Below are 14,220 nucleotides of genomic sequence, written 5' to 3' on the forward strand. Positions count from 1 at the left end.
CTGGAATTCTTATTGGTTTATCTCACTTCAGAGTCCAAGTTCTTAATCCTTAGCTGTTTGATTTCCCTATTAAGAACAAAGTTGTGGGGGTCGGCCTGGTGGCGCAGCAGTTGAGTTCACACGCTCCTCTTCGGTGGCCCGGGATTCCCCGGTTTGGATCCCTGGGGTGGACATGGCATCGCTTGTCAAGCCATGCTGTGGCAGGCGTCCCACATATAAAGTAGAGGAAGATGGGCATGGATATTAGCTGAGGACCAGTCTTCCTCAGCAAAAAGAGGGGAATTGGCGGCAGATGTTAGCTAGGGCTAATCTTCCTCAAAAAAATAAATAAAGTTGTGTATCACATCAAAAATAAAATAACCTCATTTTTCTGTAATAATGTTGTCTTAATTGGAATTAAGATCTTGGGTAGTCATTTTCAAGTGACTTTCTTTTCTTGTGCTTATACTTGATCTGTGAAATTTTCATGTGACTCTCAGTAACAGTACTGATATTGATATGCTTTGAATTGTGCTTGTTTTGTAAGTTAATTTTTATTAAATCCTTAATTGAAATAAACTGGTGACTTTGGGTTTCCAAAGGCTTTAAATTTTTCACTCCCTCCTAATTTGAGATACGGATGTTCCCCAATAAAATGGTTTTCAGTTGAAGCTTAAGGGTTTTTGTAGTTTACATTTAAAAATGTCTGTAGTAAGAGATTTGGGAAATCAACGCTCTCTTTCTCTAAAGAGAAGAAGTATATGGCAGTTGTGATGACCCTCTTAGAAACCAGAATTAGTAGTTTTCCTAAGAATTGTGAAGACTTTAATAAATCTCGGATCATATTGTAAATGCTATTTGTCTCTTATTTTTAAAAACCATCTGCTTCCTTCTGTATTTTGGTCTCTTTATACATCTCTTTATTGTTCGTTTTTTTTAAATATAAAATGCTGTTGATTCACACCCAGGGCACATTTCAAATTCAATTTCAAATTGATCATTATTCCACGGCTATACTCATGGATGTTCCCAAAAGTCAAACGTAACAGTGAAAAGTGGTCTTTCTTAAAAAATGTCTTGCTTGTGGTAGTCCATAGTTTCTTTGTAAACTCCATGGTATTGTCACTTTTCATTTAAAATCAACTTTTTCACAACTATTTCTTAATGAACTTAATCAGATTAATTTCCTTTAGTCACATCTGTTCATGATTGTTTCCTCTTCTACACTCCATACAAATCATGAAATTAAGCTAATTATATACCATTATCAGCTGCAGAGAACATGCTACAGTTTCATACCTTTTAATTCCCAGCAGGAGACTAACGCTTGTTTTTCCTTAATGTGGGAAGGGTAGTAACTTAAATGGATTTCCCTACAGTTTTTGCCAAAGGATTAACCAGTTTGTTATTGTTTTTCACATTTTTAAATTCCTTCTAAAACATAACATTTTGTTTTTGTCGATGGCAGTTCTTGGTATAGTCTTAAAAACCATTTCCTAAGTGAAGCTATGTTGTAGAATAAAAAGTTTTCTTTCTAGATTATATATATGATTGCCAGATAAAATACAGAATCCCTGGTTAAATTTCAATTTCAGATGAATTACAAATTGCTTTTTAGTATAAGTATATCTCATGGAGTTTTTGGATATACTTGTACTAAAAACTTTGTATAAGTGCTACATATTAAAAATTATATGAATTTTGTTTATATATAATTCAAATTTGATTGCTGTCTTGTATTTTTTAAATCTAAATGTGACCACTGTGTACATTTGATGATAAAATTGAATCTTGGGGGGATGTCTTGTCTTTGCACAGGTGACGATGAGCAGAGCGACTGGTTTTATGAAAAGGAATCCGGTGGAGCGTGTGGCATCACTGGAGTCATCCCCTGGTGGGAAAAGGAAGATCCCACTGAGCTAGACAAAAATTTACCAGATCCTGTCTTTGAAAGTATCTTAACTGGTTCCTTCCCCCTTATGTCACATCCGGGAAGAAGAGGTCAGTAGCATTGCCTGACTGGTGGATACCGTGGGCTTGTAGTCAGTCTATTCGGAAAGAGGTTAGGCCGAAATGGAAAGGACAGAATCTGAACACAAGATGCTGTACAGAAACATGTGGAGTAGCAACTCAGCTACTGCGTTTACCATGCTTTCACATTATTAGAAAGGTTGACTTGCTTTCTTGCTAGGCCCATCGTGGAAATGTTGAAATGATGTAAAGGTAAATAGGGAGGAAAGAAAAGCTCTAGATAATACTCTAATGCTTAAATAATCAATAGTTATGTCCTGTCCACATTAGAACCCTACTAGGCGTTGCTTCAGATCTCGTAAGTGTGAGTTTTGCCTTTTCCTCACAACTATTCTAGATCTTTCTCTCCTCCAACTTACTTTGAATTCTGAATTGATAGGATCTTATTCTATGCTTCAATGATCATAGAATCTCCTAAATTGAATACTTTGATTTTCCAGGTTTCCAAGCTCGACTCAGTCGCCTTCATGGAATGCCTTCCAAGAACATTAAAAAATCTGGAGGGACCCCAACTTCAATGGTAGGCATGCTTTTTTTTGTTTAATTGTCATGTTTGGAAATGTATCCATTTCTATGGAATAAAAAGCCACATCCTCATCCTTTATTCATATTCTAATGTTATACTGAAAAATAATCCATTTTTTTGTAGGCTGCACACTGGACCAGTGAGATTCCCCTATAAACCAAATCTTCTAATGCTAATAAATTAGTTACGTTTTGAACATCTGGGGAATGACATTCGAGGGAACCTGGCTCCTGTCCTCTTCCCCTGGAGGAATATCATTGAAGTGAGAGCCTCTTTGATGAAAAGATGGGGCTGTTTTTGCTGGAGGACTGGTATTCTTCCTTTAGGCAGAAGTGAACCTGGTTGGGGGGGCTTTCTAGGGGTCTAGGTTGGCCCAGGGTAGGTAGAAACTACTGTAAATTTTATATATTTTTCCTCTTTTATGATTTTTTTTACATTGAAACCATTTATGTATCACTTGCTTTGCCAAAATGCTAACGAAAGCTGGAAAATTAAGAACTTCCAGATCTCACTTAAGTATTCCTTCATGTTGATATTGTGACTCACTAAGAACTAATTTTTACATATCTGACTGTTGTAAATAAAAAACGTGATGCATTGATGAACATTTATGGTTCAATTTTAGAGAAATCTTATATAACCAGCGTTATTTAAAATAATTGCATTTTACTCAGGGTATTTTAACAAGGGCTACGATGAGTAGTAAAGGTTGATAATCTTTGCTAGAGTTTGTATTTTGTTCAAGTTTGCCTTCTACTTGGATAATCTGCTCTGTATTGCAAACCTATTGTATTTTATAGTATAGTTTTCATTGTACTGCAAAAATTACCCTAGTTTTGAACTAGCCACAATGATAACTAGTCTGTGCTAGTAGGATCATTGACTATTACCTTTTAAATTACCTGCTTTGTCTGATACCTGAAACCAAGCAAAAGTATCATTTTGGTTTAGAGCTTTTTGAAATCATGTGAAAGCTGGCATTTCAGCAAATATTGTATGACTCTAAATCATATTGTCATGTTTAAAAGTGAGAGCTGCTTGCACATCTTTAGAATGGCAGACCATGTGTGTCACTGTGAGTGTCAGAAATACTTGCATGGGCTCCTTTTCACCAAGCAGAGGGAAAAATGTAACATTTCTATTGAGACACTGTGCTACATTGAGGCCATTTGAATTCAAAATGGTTATATTAAAATGATTGATATTTTTATTAAGTTTCAATACTTGATGAAAACTGTGATTAATACATGTATTTTTCTATTATTGTATGGATTAATTGTGAACTCAGCATTTAATGGCTAACTTAAATATGGTGATCAGAAAAGAAACTCAAAGTTGACATTTCCTTTACCTAAAGTTATTATAATCTGAAAGATTTCAGCAAATGTACTAATGAAGAATGTATGATATCTTTTAGATTGCTTGTCTAAACTGGAGAGATTAATAAAGTGCAACTTTGAGTCTCTTTCCCTTTGCATATTTAAAGTCATATTTTACAGGTACAATAATATGGTGTTTGGTGATTGTAAGTAAGCTTTTTTGTGCTATGTCCTTTGGAGTGAAAATTCATGAATTTTTTCCTGCATTACATAAATGCTTTTATTTTATTTTGTATAATGACTGTCTTTTAGATCTGAATAAGTCCCTTTCAAACCTTGGCCCGTGAACTTTGCCTTACCAGTCATGAATCTAGATGAATGCTCTCCAGTTCTTGGTTCAGTTTTACCTTTTTTTCTTTTTGGTTCACTGCCTGCTTGAGCATAGCTGGGATTTGTAGCCCATTTTCTGGGCTTATTGCAATCTCACTGTGGTATTTTATAGAAGCTATTACAACTGATAGGCTAGCTTCATGGTATTGATGATACATGGCTCTTAACCATAGTAAGAGCTGCCTTCCCTCTCTAAATTGTAAAAAGGTGATTAAGTTTCACTTGATGGAGATATACTGTGTATGTGTGTTTATCATGGACCTGGTGCATTAGGCCATAAACTGTTCTCCTGGTCTACATTTTTTTGTATTCAAAATTTTACTGAAGACAATGGGCTCCTTCAGGTTTTTTTCTTTCAATCTTGAATTGTCCTTGTTTGGATTTTTAAGTACTGTAATCTTTTTCTTTTCAATAAAGTATCTGACTTGGGCAAGAAAGGTAAGACTTCCAATCTGTGCTGATATTTTTAAATTCCTATGCTGAGTTGTTGTGGTGGTGGTGGTGGTGGTGGTGGTGGCGGCTCATGCTGTCCGTATTATATGTAATAATCTAGTTTTAAAAATCGTAATCTCGCAAAACAGTCATAAATAGTACCTATGGCATCCAATAGTAAGAAATGAAATTTAATTCCTTAGACTTTCACATTGGAAAGCCAGATTTCTTTTAAGAGAGATTCATTTTCTAAGCGAAGTCAAACACATGTAGTTGCAACCCATTAGACAGAATAGCGCAACAGGATTCTTTTTCTTAAGCAGATGAATGATGGCTGTACAAATAGAGTGATGACCTTTGAAGGAAATGACAGAAGAAGAATCTTTTACTGAAATATTAATGTAAACATTTTTTGGAGGAAAAGTTTTTAACTGGAATTTTTATTATTCGCCATAGTTGTGTTCTATAAAATCCCCGTGAATGCTAATTAGTGAATACTGAACCATTGCTCCTAAGGGAAATACAGGGTTAGGTTCCTGTGAGCCTCTGGTCACATTTTCTTTAATCAGGCAGTGCATAACCTTGTTTTCTGTAATGTTTGTGTTTAAAAACACCTTATTTAATATATATCATTGATTCATTCACGGTGAACTCATGGCCATTGGCAGTGAACTCATGCCTGAACAAAGCTTATCCAACACACGTGTGTTCTCCATAAGGCACATCAATCACCAGCCTTCTTGTGCTTAGGGACTCTAGACAGTACTGCAGCATTGTGCTTGGGGGCCATTCAGTCACCAAGAAAAATGTGGAAAACGCGGCACTGAATTAACCACAAAAAGGAACTTGTTTACAGTATGAGAGCTGAAACAAGATGGCAGAGCGTTGCCGTATTTGACCTCAGCGGGAATGCACATGGGCAACAGGTGACCTAGATTTTTCCCCTCTCTGCTCACGTCTGTGAATGACCAGGGAAGCACTCTGAATACTGATTTGGGGTTACAAATTTTAGCAAGTATGCAAATTTGCAAATGTGGAACCTGGAGATAGGAATGAGGATTGACTTTATTTTCGTAGAGAGTCAAGTCACATTGTAGAAAACATAGGTTTTGAAGTCAGACCTTTGTGAATCCTTACTCTGGTTCTTCTTTTTCACTTATAATGAAATTTGAACCTCATTTTCTTTTTCTGTTAAATAGAGACAATAATTACTTGGCAGAAGTGTTATCAGGATTAAATGAGATTATGTTTACATAATGGGCGTAGCACCATCTCTGTCACGTAGTGTATATTAAATAAATCATAGTTACTGTTATTATTAGGTATATTAAACACAGAAGCTCATGATTCAGAGAACGTTTGTATCATAGGTCGGAGTGCAGAATTTTAGACTTTAAAACTTTTCTGTTCATATTTTATATATAATATGCCTTATAGTTAATATTTAAACTGCTTTATATTACAGCCTTTTATGTTTCTTTTATACCTCATTTATATTTGAGCTGGCCCTCATCTTTAATATGGTCTGTGAAGAATTATTTTGAATGAATTTTACACTGACAGCCACTGCATTAAATCTCAAAACTTAATTGCAAACTAAGAAACGCTTCTCCCTCCCTCCCAGTCATTAAGTTATTCATTTGTAGAAAAACCATACTGTTTAGGAGGTTTTGGTTCAGAGTTAACTGATTTTTAAAAATAATTTTGTCCATGTACATGAGGAGTGAATGCAGACAGAGTCCTGAGAATTTAATGTTGAGAAGAATCAACTATTGCTGTCCTTCTGTTAAAATAAAGCATCAGTTTATTAGAGCTCAGCTATTTAGACTTTAATATTCACCCCTTTTAGGAAAATTAAGAAAATTATAATTCCAAGGGATATCCTGCGGCCATTATCCAGTAGATTCAGTTGTATGAATTTCCTGTATTTCCGGAATTGGTGCATCAAGTACAATTCAGAATAATAATCCTCAGAATAACGATCCAGCCCACAATCAGTCTTGGGATACTGAACTTCAAAAGTGAATCCAAGTTCCCTGACTTAAGCGTAGCATTTCAGTTAGCCTAGGACATCTGACCCCTACGCCTCCTAATTAATCAATGATTTCTGTGGGTGATATTTTTTTTTCATTCTTTTTTCTTAAACTATGGTCTTTCAACAGGTCTAACGTTATTCTAAGTTAGCATTCCAACTGAGTCATCTATTGAAAGTCCAGGAAATAAATGGCTCCATTTAAAATATACTTCCTGAAATCCAACATAAATATTACATAAGAAATTGTACATAAGGGTTACAGGGTTCTGTCTAAAAGTTTTATAATTGTTTCAGTCCATCTTTTTGTATGCTTGGAATGAGAACAACTATGGCGGGGATGGTGGTGGTGGTTATTGTCAAAGAAAATGAATCTGACTTAATTGACTTTTATTTATACATGTTTATCAAGTTTAAATATCTGAAAAAAATGTGAACATCAATCCCTAATCTAAATTGTCATGCTGTACAAGTAAACATACTGTTTATATTCAATTCTACAGTAGCTTGAATCTGTTTGGAATCTTGAGTCAGTCCGTTCTGTAAGAGAAAAGGAATGTTCTATGCTTTTTCTCCTTCTATGAAGTCATGGAAGACTAGATTTCATGAGTGGCATATTGATCATGATAATCTTAGAATAGTGATTTACTTTGTATGCTTGCTCATCGTTTGTTTTATTGTTTCTAAGGATACTAGAGTAGGAATATTTAGTCTGATTTAGAGCCTTTTACAACAGAAGGGCAGTCTTAAATGGATTTGATTTAAATAAACTACATAAACTTTTCTCTTAGACTAGTCTAAGATAAAGGAGAAATTTTATAATAGAAAACAAATCTAAAATGATTTTTAAAAATACAGCATATGTCCCCAACTGTAATTTGATTATGTGGTAACTAATATTTCTCAATGGAATTTAATAACTCAATGCTTATTTATAATCTCTGTGAATAGATATTTGTTTGTATCTTTAAAGCATTTTTGGATATTTTGCAGAATACAAGCAGAATATATATTTAGAAATTTTTATATCCTAAATATATGTTGTATCATATATATTCTAATCTATCACTATGTATGTTAATAATTTAGTTTTTATCTTACCTTGAAGTCAGCTTGAGATCCAGATTTCACGCTAGAAACTGACATTTTTTTCTTAAAACTTATTTTGAGATAAAGTGGATTTTGTATCAGAGAAAATTACGGCTTAATAGAATTAAATATTTCTTTCACAAAAGACATTTTAATAGTATCTCTTGTTTGATTTAAAATTCTCTATTTTGATGTCACTATTCACAACTTTATATTTTATATCATATAAATATAATACCCATAATTGATATGTGAAAATATGAATCTAACAATTTTTCATTCTGTTCCACTAAAAATAGTATCAATATTGATATTTAGTCTTATTTAAATATTACCCTTTATTAAAAGTGGAATAGATATATACAAATTTACATAGTACAGATATATGGTTATATATTTATTCATTCAACAAGTATTTGAATGCTTATTCTTTTCTCCATATTTAGTCTTAAACATTTTTTGCAAAAATTGGGTAAGCATATGTTCAAATTTGGTATTTTATTACTATCAAATTTGGCCACATATACTTTTTTCCCCAAATATTTAAGATATTTGTAGTTGCTTCTCTGATAACTTAGGTACTAGAATTGGCTTGACTTCATATATTGTCATTTGTGTTTGTGATGCTTCAGAAATCTGGAACCTAGTGAAGAGAATGTTCGCAATGATAGCAAACATTTATAACAATGCTTATAAATGTTTTCTAAGTGCTGTTTATATATTTTAATTCATTTAATCCTATTAACATCCCTATAATGTAGGTTAACATTTACAACTTAGACATTTTTAATTTTTTTTCCTTTGGTAAGCCAAAATTAATGCAGTCTGGAAGTTTCTTCATTGATTGTCATGTTGCTAATAAACATTAATAAATTCTCTTCATAAAATAGTCTTCATTCCTGGTTACAAAATGCTATTGGAAGTGTGAGTTATTTTGAAATACCCACAGCATACTTTGCTGACTGGAATAGGGAGCACAGTCAAGGTGTGTGCCATAATAAAAATGATAATTAAAATGTTTTACTGCTCCCATCAGATTAATCACTAGAACCAAATCCTCCATTCCAATCCTTTTCTTTGTTTCTCAGGTGGTTTATAGTACATCCTTCTTGATCTTTAACATCATCCAGTTCTGGTCTGCTTTCTTGCTTTCTGTTTCAGACTGTTCTCCCTGCTTGCGCTCCGTGGTTCCCCATTATCCCTCCAGGCTTGTACAGTGTGCCTTGTAGTTAGCACATTCCTACTTCGGTTCAACTGTGATGATATCCTCTGTATTTCTCTTGCCTCTTTCCTCCCCTTTCTAATGGAACTTGGCAAAATTCTGGGTAGATTTGACACAGGAGGACGGTCTTATAGCTGGGACTTCAAATATCAGTCGGAGCTCCCTAACTCATGGGGGATGGAATTGGCAGACAGAAGTTTGGGTGGGCAAGGCTTAAGTGTGAAACAGCATGGAGTGTTCGAGAAACTGTGAATCCAGTCTTGCTGAAGTATAAGGTACGCTTGTGTGGAGGAGCATGCAGGAGACAGGGTTCGGTTGGCAAAGTAGGCGGGAGTTAGATTATTTTGGACTTTGTGGTTCATGGGCATGCATGTGAACTGATATAATCTCTCGGGAGGAGGAGGGGGTTAAGGTGATGAGATCTGTCTTTTGAAAGATCACATGAATAGTTATAGAGGATGTGTTGGGTGCTTACAGGTGTCCCCGACCTATTCCCCTAGTAGGCGGTATCCACAGTAGGCTGAATCCCTATATTTTACTGGACCTGATATTCTGATTGACTTTCGGGTAGTATCCTTTCATTCATACGTACTTATTGAGTCTCTACCATATACTAGCTACTCTTCTAGGCTTTGGGGAGTACAGTGGTGAACAAGGCAGATGAGGTTCCCTGGAGCTTATATTTTAGTGAGTAAAAATAAACTTGGTTGGGCGCTGGCCCCGTGGCCAAGTGGTTAAGTTCCCGCGCTCTGCTCGTTGGTTCGAATCCTGGGCGCGGACATGGCACGGCTCATCAAACCACGCTGAGGTGGCGTCCCACATGCCACAACTAGAAGGACCCACAACGAAGAATATACAACTGTGTACTGGGGGGCTTTGGGGAGAAAAAGGAAAAAATGAAATCTTTAAAAAAATAAAATAAAAATAAACTTGGTTGGGGGAGGAGGGTAAGTAAATAAAAATGACCATGGAGAAAATTAAACAGGGTAATGTGATAGAGAATTATAGGACATGAAGGTGATTGGAGAGAATGGGATCTGCAGGCTGGAATTGTGTTCAGCCGTGGCAGATCTAGTGCCTTTCTCCTCTTTGACCTTACAACAACGTGGGGAAAGAAACAAAGGTGTACATTACTCACACCTGTTCATTCAAGAGCTTGGAATAGATCCTAGACATCTCTCCTGATTCCTGACCAAGTTGACCATAGCTTTTCAATGTCACTGTACATGGGCCCACAAATGGCAAAAGAATGTCACTTTTGTTTACAAAGTATAGCATTACTACTGGTACTTTTGAATTCTTTTTTTGCTAAAAGATAATTTGCAGGTGCCAAATATTTATATAGTGCTTTGATTTTACCCTTTAGATTTAATCATAATGTATGTTCTGAAATTTAATATTGTAATAGCTGTTCTGCTTTCATGGCTACTTAAATATTGTGCAGGGGAACCAGTCTTTCTATTGCCTTTTTAAAATTGGACAAAATGCTGTGCTCTCTGTATTTTTTACAGTGTGGTACCTGCATACAAATTCTTAGGTCATCCACTTTATTGTAAAGAAAAGCTTTGTTGTAAGATTGATTTTCTTTTTTTTTGAGGAAATGATGTATGAACTTTTCAACAAATCTCCTTAAGAACATTGAATTTGCAAAAATTTGAAGTTTTTAAAAATACTTCTTAGAAGGATTATGCTTATCATTTAAAAACTTTTCTTCTCTTTGGTATCCTAAGAAACCTCTGAAATATGTTCTAAAATACTCTTTTTTTTTTAGAAATTAAGGCTGTAGATTGGTAACCATTTGACTCCATAGATGGAGACTAAAGACCCCTTTTCCTTATTGCTCTTTGAAATGGTGATGACATTGCCAGAGTCCCCATTATTTTTCCTTTTTTTTCTTTTCAGCAAAACCGGGGAAATAGAAATGCTGCAAACATTTCCCTTTCTTCGAAGCTTCGACTCTGGTTTTCTGCCTTTTATGTTGCTGATAGAATTATTCTGATGGTCTGTAAAACTCACTTTTCTAATTTGCCTTCAGATATGCCAGATACCTCGTATCAGAACAGTTCAGAATCAGTGATGGGCAGAACACTTCCAAATAATATTTAACAAGCGCTTTCTCTATTGAAGTCACCTGCGCATCCTCCAACTGAAGGTCAATTTGAACAACTGAGAATTCACAAAGAAGTCATATAAATAAAAGGGGTTCCCTTTACTATAGTTTGCAAATGCCAACCAGATGTTTGTTGCCTGTCATCCGGGCAAGGGGATTCTGACAAACCAGCGATAGGTGCCAACAGGTATTTATAGATATTTTAAGCCAATAGAACTTAAAAATTGTTGTTGTTAAAATCATAATTGTCTAAAATATTGACCAGTACTTAAGGGAGGAATAAAGTAGAAGTTTACTGATTTCTTTATATACCTACGAAGTGATGATTTGTGCCGTTAACTGCATAGCATCTTCCTCTTGGAACTTCATATTTACATCTGATGGCTGGTTATAGACAGCTCACCATTATAGGGTTCGAGGTCAATACAGTTCTGAACTTGCAAGCATGTTTAGGTGGCAATATAATTCTAGTCATATTTAATAATATGTACTTGGTCTTTTTGAGGTCATTCAGATTTTTACAGATTTTGAGGTATATGGTCTAGAAATACTCCTTTGAAAACTACTTAGTCTTTAAAAACTAAACAGTTATTTGATTTCATCTCATTCTATTTCATTTACATATATCTTTGATAGATGCTTCTAATGTTTTGATCCAGAAAAATATTTTGAAGGAGTATTTTGTGTCATTTGTTGGATGAATAAGAATACGTTACATTTGTCTCAGAAACTTGATGTGTGGCTTAATTGTGTTTTCAGGCATAGATTTCTTGGTTCTGTTGTATGCACGTGTAATGAGGGCTTATGATGTCTTCAGTGTGGGAAGGGCGGGGAATACAAAATGAGCCAGATATGTCTTTGTCCTCAAGTACTTTACAGTTTGGTGAGTAAAAATTAATTGGGAAAGACAGAGAGAGAAAAGAGACCTAGCATTTGTTAAGGAAGCACTGAACCTAAGTGGTTTTTCATTCCTCAGTTTAAATTTTAGTTTTGTGTGTTATCTTTGTCTTCCTCCACTCTTTCTACAGCTACGCATCTGAATCTGATTTTTCTTTATCTGTCATATTAGCCTCTTCTTTCCAGTTTCATCTATCATTGCCCTAGGGTAGTTACTCTAACCTTACATTTTGATAGGACACAAGTCTTCTCCCTGGTCTCTCTTTCTTCCAGTCTTCCTGCCTCTAATCCATATCTCATGTAACTCCAAGTAAACATTTTATAAAAATGTGGTTAGCCAAAAAATACTTTCATAAAGTAGTTTACTGTAAAATCTGGGTGTGTTCCGTTCTACCTTCTCTGCTCACGCATGACCTATGACTCTTCACTCCTTTCCAGATGGTCTTAGGTTCACATCACCCCCACCCCTCTTTCAGCTGCGCTATATTCTGCCACATTGACTCCTCCTATAGCTTTACTCACAGCAGTGCACCCGTCTTCTTACTGTTAGGTGCATGTCCTTCAAGAAACAGTTCAAGTTCTATACTTTTGCTTCAGAACCTTCCCCAACTCTTCACACTTCAAATCACTCCTTCTTCTGAAATGGCATCACACTTGCCGTCTCTGCCATTCTTTCATTCATTGATGGGCACCCTTTCTGTTTTATACTGTTATTCATCTTCTTTTGTTTGAATTGTATCCCCAAGCACGTGGAGTCCCCCAATGACAGGAGTCCAGCTCCTAGCACATAGTATGTGCTTAATAATTTTTAAAGTCTTGATAGGGATTTACTGGGTATGACCCTATGTTTCTTAGGGACTTTTCCCCCACTCGTTATGTTGCCAGTGCAACCTTAAGTAACATCGTTTCCTACCAATATTAGTATCTAAGTTCTTCATTTTTTTTTGTTTTGTTTTGTTTTGGTAAGGAAGATTGGCCCTAAACTAACATCTGTTGCCAATCTTCCTCTTTTTGCTTGAGGAAGATTATCACTGAGCTAACATCCCTGCCAGTCTTGCTGTATTTTGTACATGGCTTGACCGCCACAGCATGGCTGGATGAGCCGTATGTAGGTCCACACCTGGGATCTGAACCTGCAAACCCCGGGCCGCCAAAGTGGAACATGTGAACTTAACCACTACACCACTGGGCCAGCCCCTTCATTGTTTTTCGTTTGTCCTTTTAATGTATTTCATGATGTGGTAGCAGAGAAGACTCCATTTGAGAGAGCACTAAAAAGCTGATTGGGGGCCCGAACCAGTGGCGTAGTGGTTAAGTTTGTGTGCTCCGCTTCTGTGGCCCAGGGTTTGCTGATTCAGAGCCCAGGTGCGGACCTGCACACTGCTCATCAAGCCATGCTGTGGTGGCATCCCACATAAAAAAATAGAGGAAGATTGGCACAGGTGTTAGCTCAGGGGTGATCTTCCTCACCAAAAAAAAAGAGAGAGAGAGAAGGCTGATTGGGTACCTAGGTGCTGACATAGGGCTTGCTCACCTTTTGCTTGGAGAATCCTTAAATGTTGCTATCCTAGGGATTTCCTTTTGAAATAATCTCATAAATTATCTCCTGCCTCAGCGCATTTGGGGTGGGGTGGGGCAGTGATGGAGTCCACTAGCCAGCATTCTGATTGCAAAGCAGAGGACGGGGCATTCGGTGTGCAGACTTTGACAAATTCTTCTAATTTTGGTAAGGGTGTATCATGTGGCCCAAAGATAGGACCCCTTTCTAGTTTAACATTTTTGTATAGTAAACTTTGAGCTTCTGCTGGGATCTAGGGTGGGGGTAGCAACATAATATGAATGTGTGGCTGAGGACTGGGATCGGGGATCAACTTTTTTTAAAAAAATGGACTTTCCACCAATTCCCTGTTTAAGAGGTATCTGGGCCCTCCAATTTCTGAACCTTTTTGGAGTCTGCTGTTTCCATCAGCTTACTTTTTATTTCCATGCTTTCCCTACCCCATTGCGCTAGAGAAAGCTGAGCAGGCAGCCGCACATCATTTGATTTTCATCTTCTTAGATTGTGACGACATATCTTGTTGGGTGGGATCTCCTTTCCTTTTCTCTTTGTCCTGGTGGAGTTAGACCTTTTTATTCTTTTATTGGCATTTGAGTGGGGCTTTGGGAGGGATATGAAATAAACATATGATCAGT

At 36.2% G+C, this 14,220-nt stretch overlaps 1 protein-coding gene across 1 annotated transcript in view; it reads left to right on the forward strand.

Moving 5' to 3' along the window:
• Window positions 1-14,220, forward strand: part of GPATCH2 (G-patch domain containing 2) — a 180,352-nt gene that overhangs the window by 17,558 nt on the left and 148,574 nt on the right. The window contains exons 4-5 of the mRNA XM_046679824.1: window positions 1,798-1,980; window positions 2,451-2,530. Of these exons, the coding sequence (XP_046535780.1) occupies window positions 1,798-1,980; window positions 2,451-2,530 (263 nt within the window). The remainder of the gene's footprint in view (window positions 1-1,797; window positions 1,981-2,450; window positions 2,531-14,220) is intronic.

Source organism: Equus quagga, chromosome 12 (assembly GCF_021613505.1).
Source record: "Equus quagga isolate Etosha38 chromosome 12, UCLA_HA_Equagga_1.0, whole genome shotgun sequence".
In the NCBI taxonomy this organism is placed as follows: Eukaryota; Metazoa; Chordata; class Mammalia; order Perissodactyla; family Equidae; genus Equus; species Equus quagga.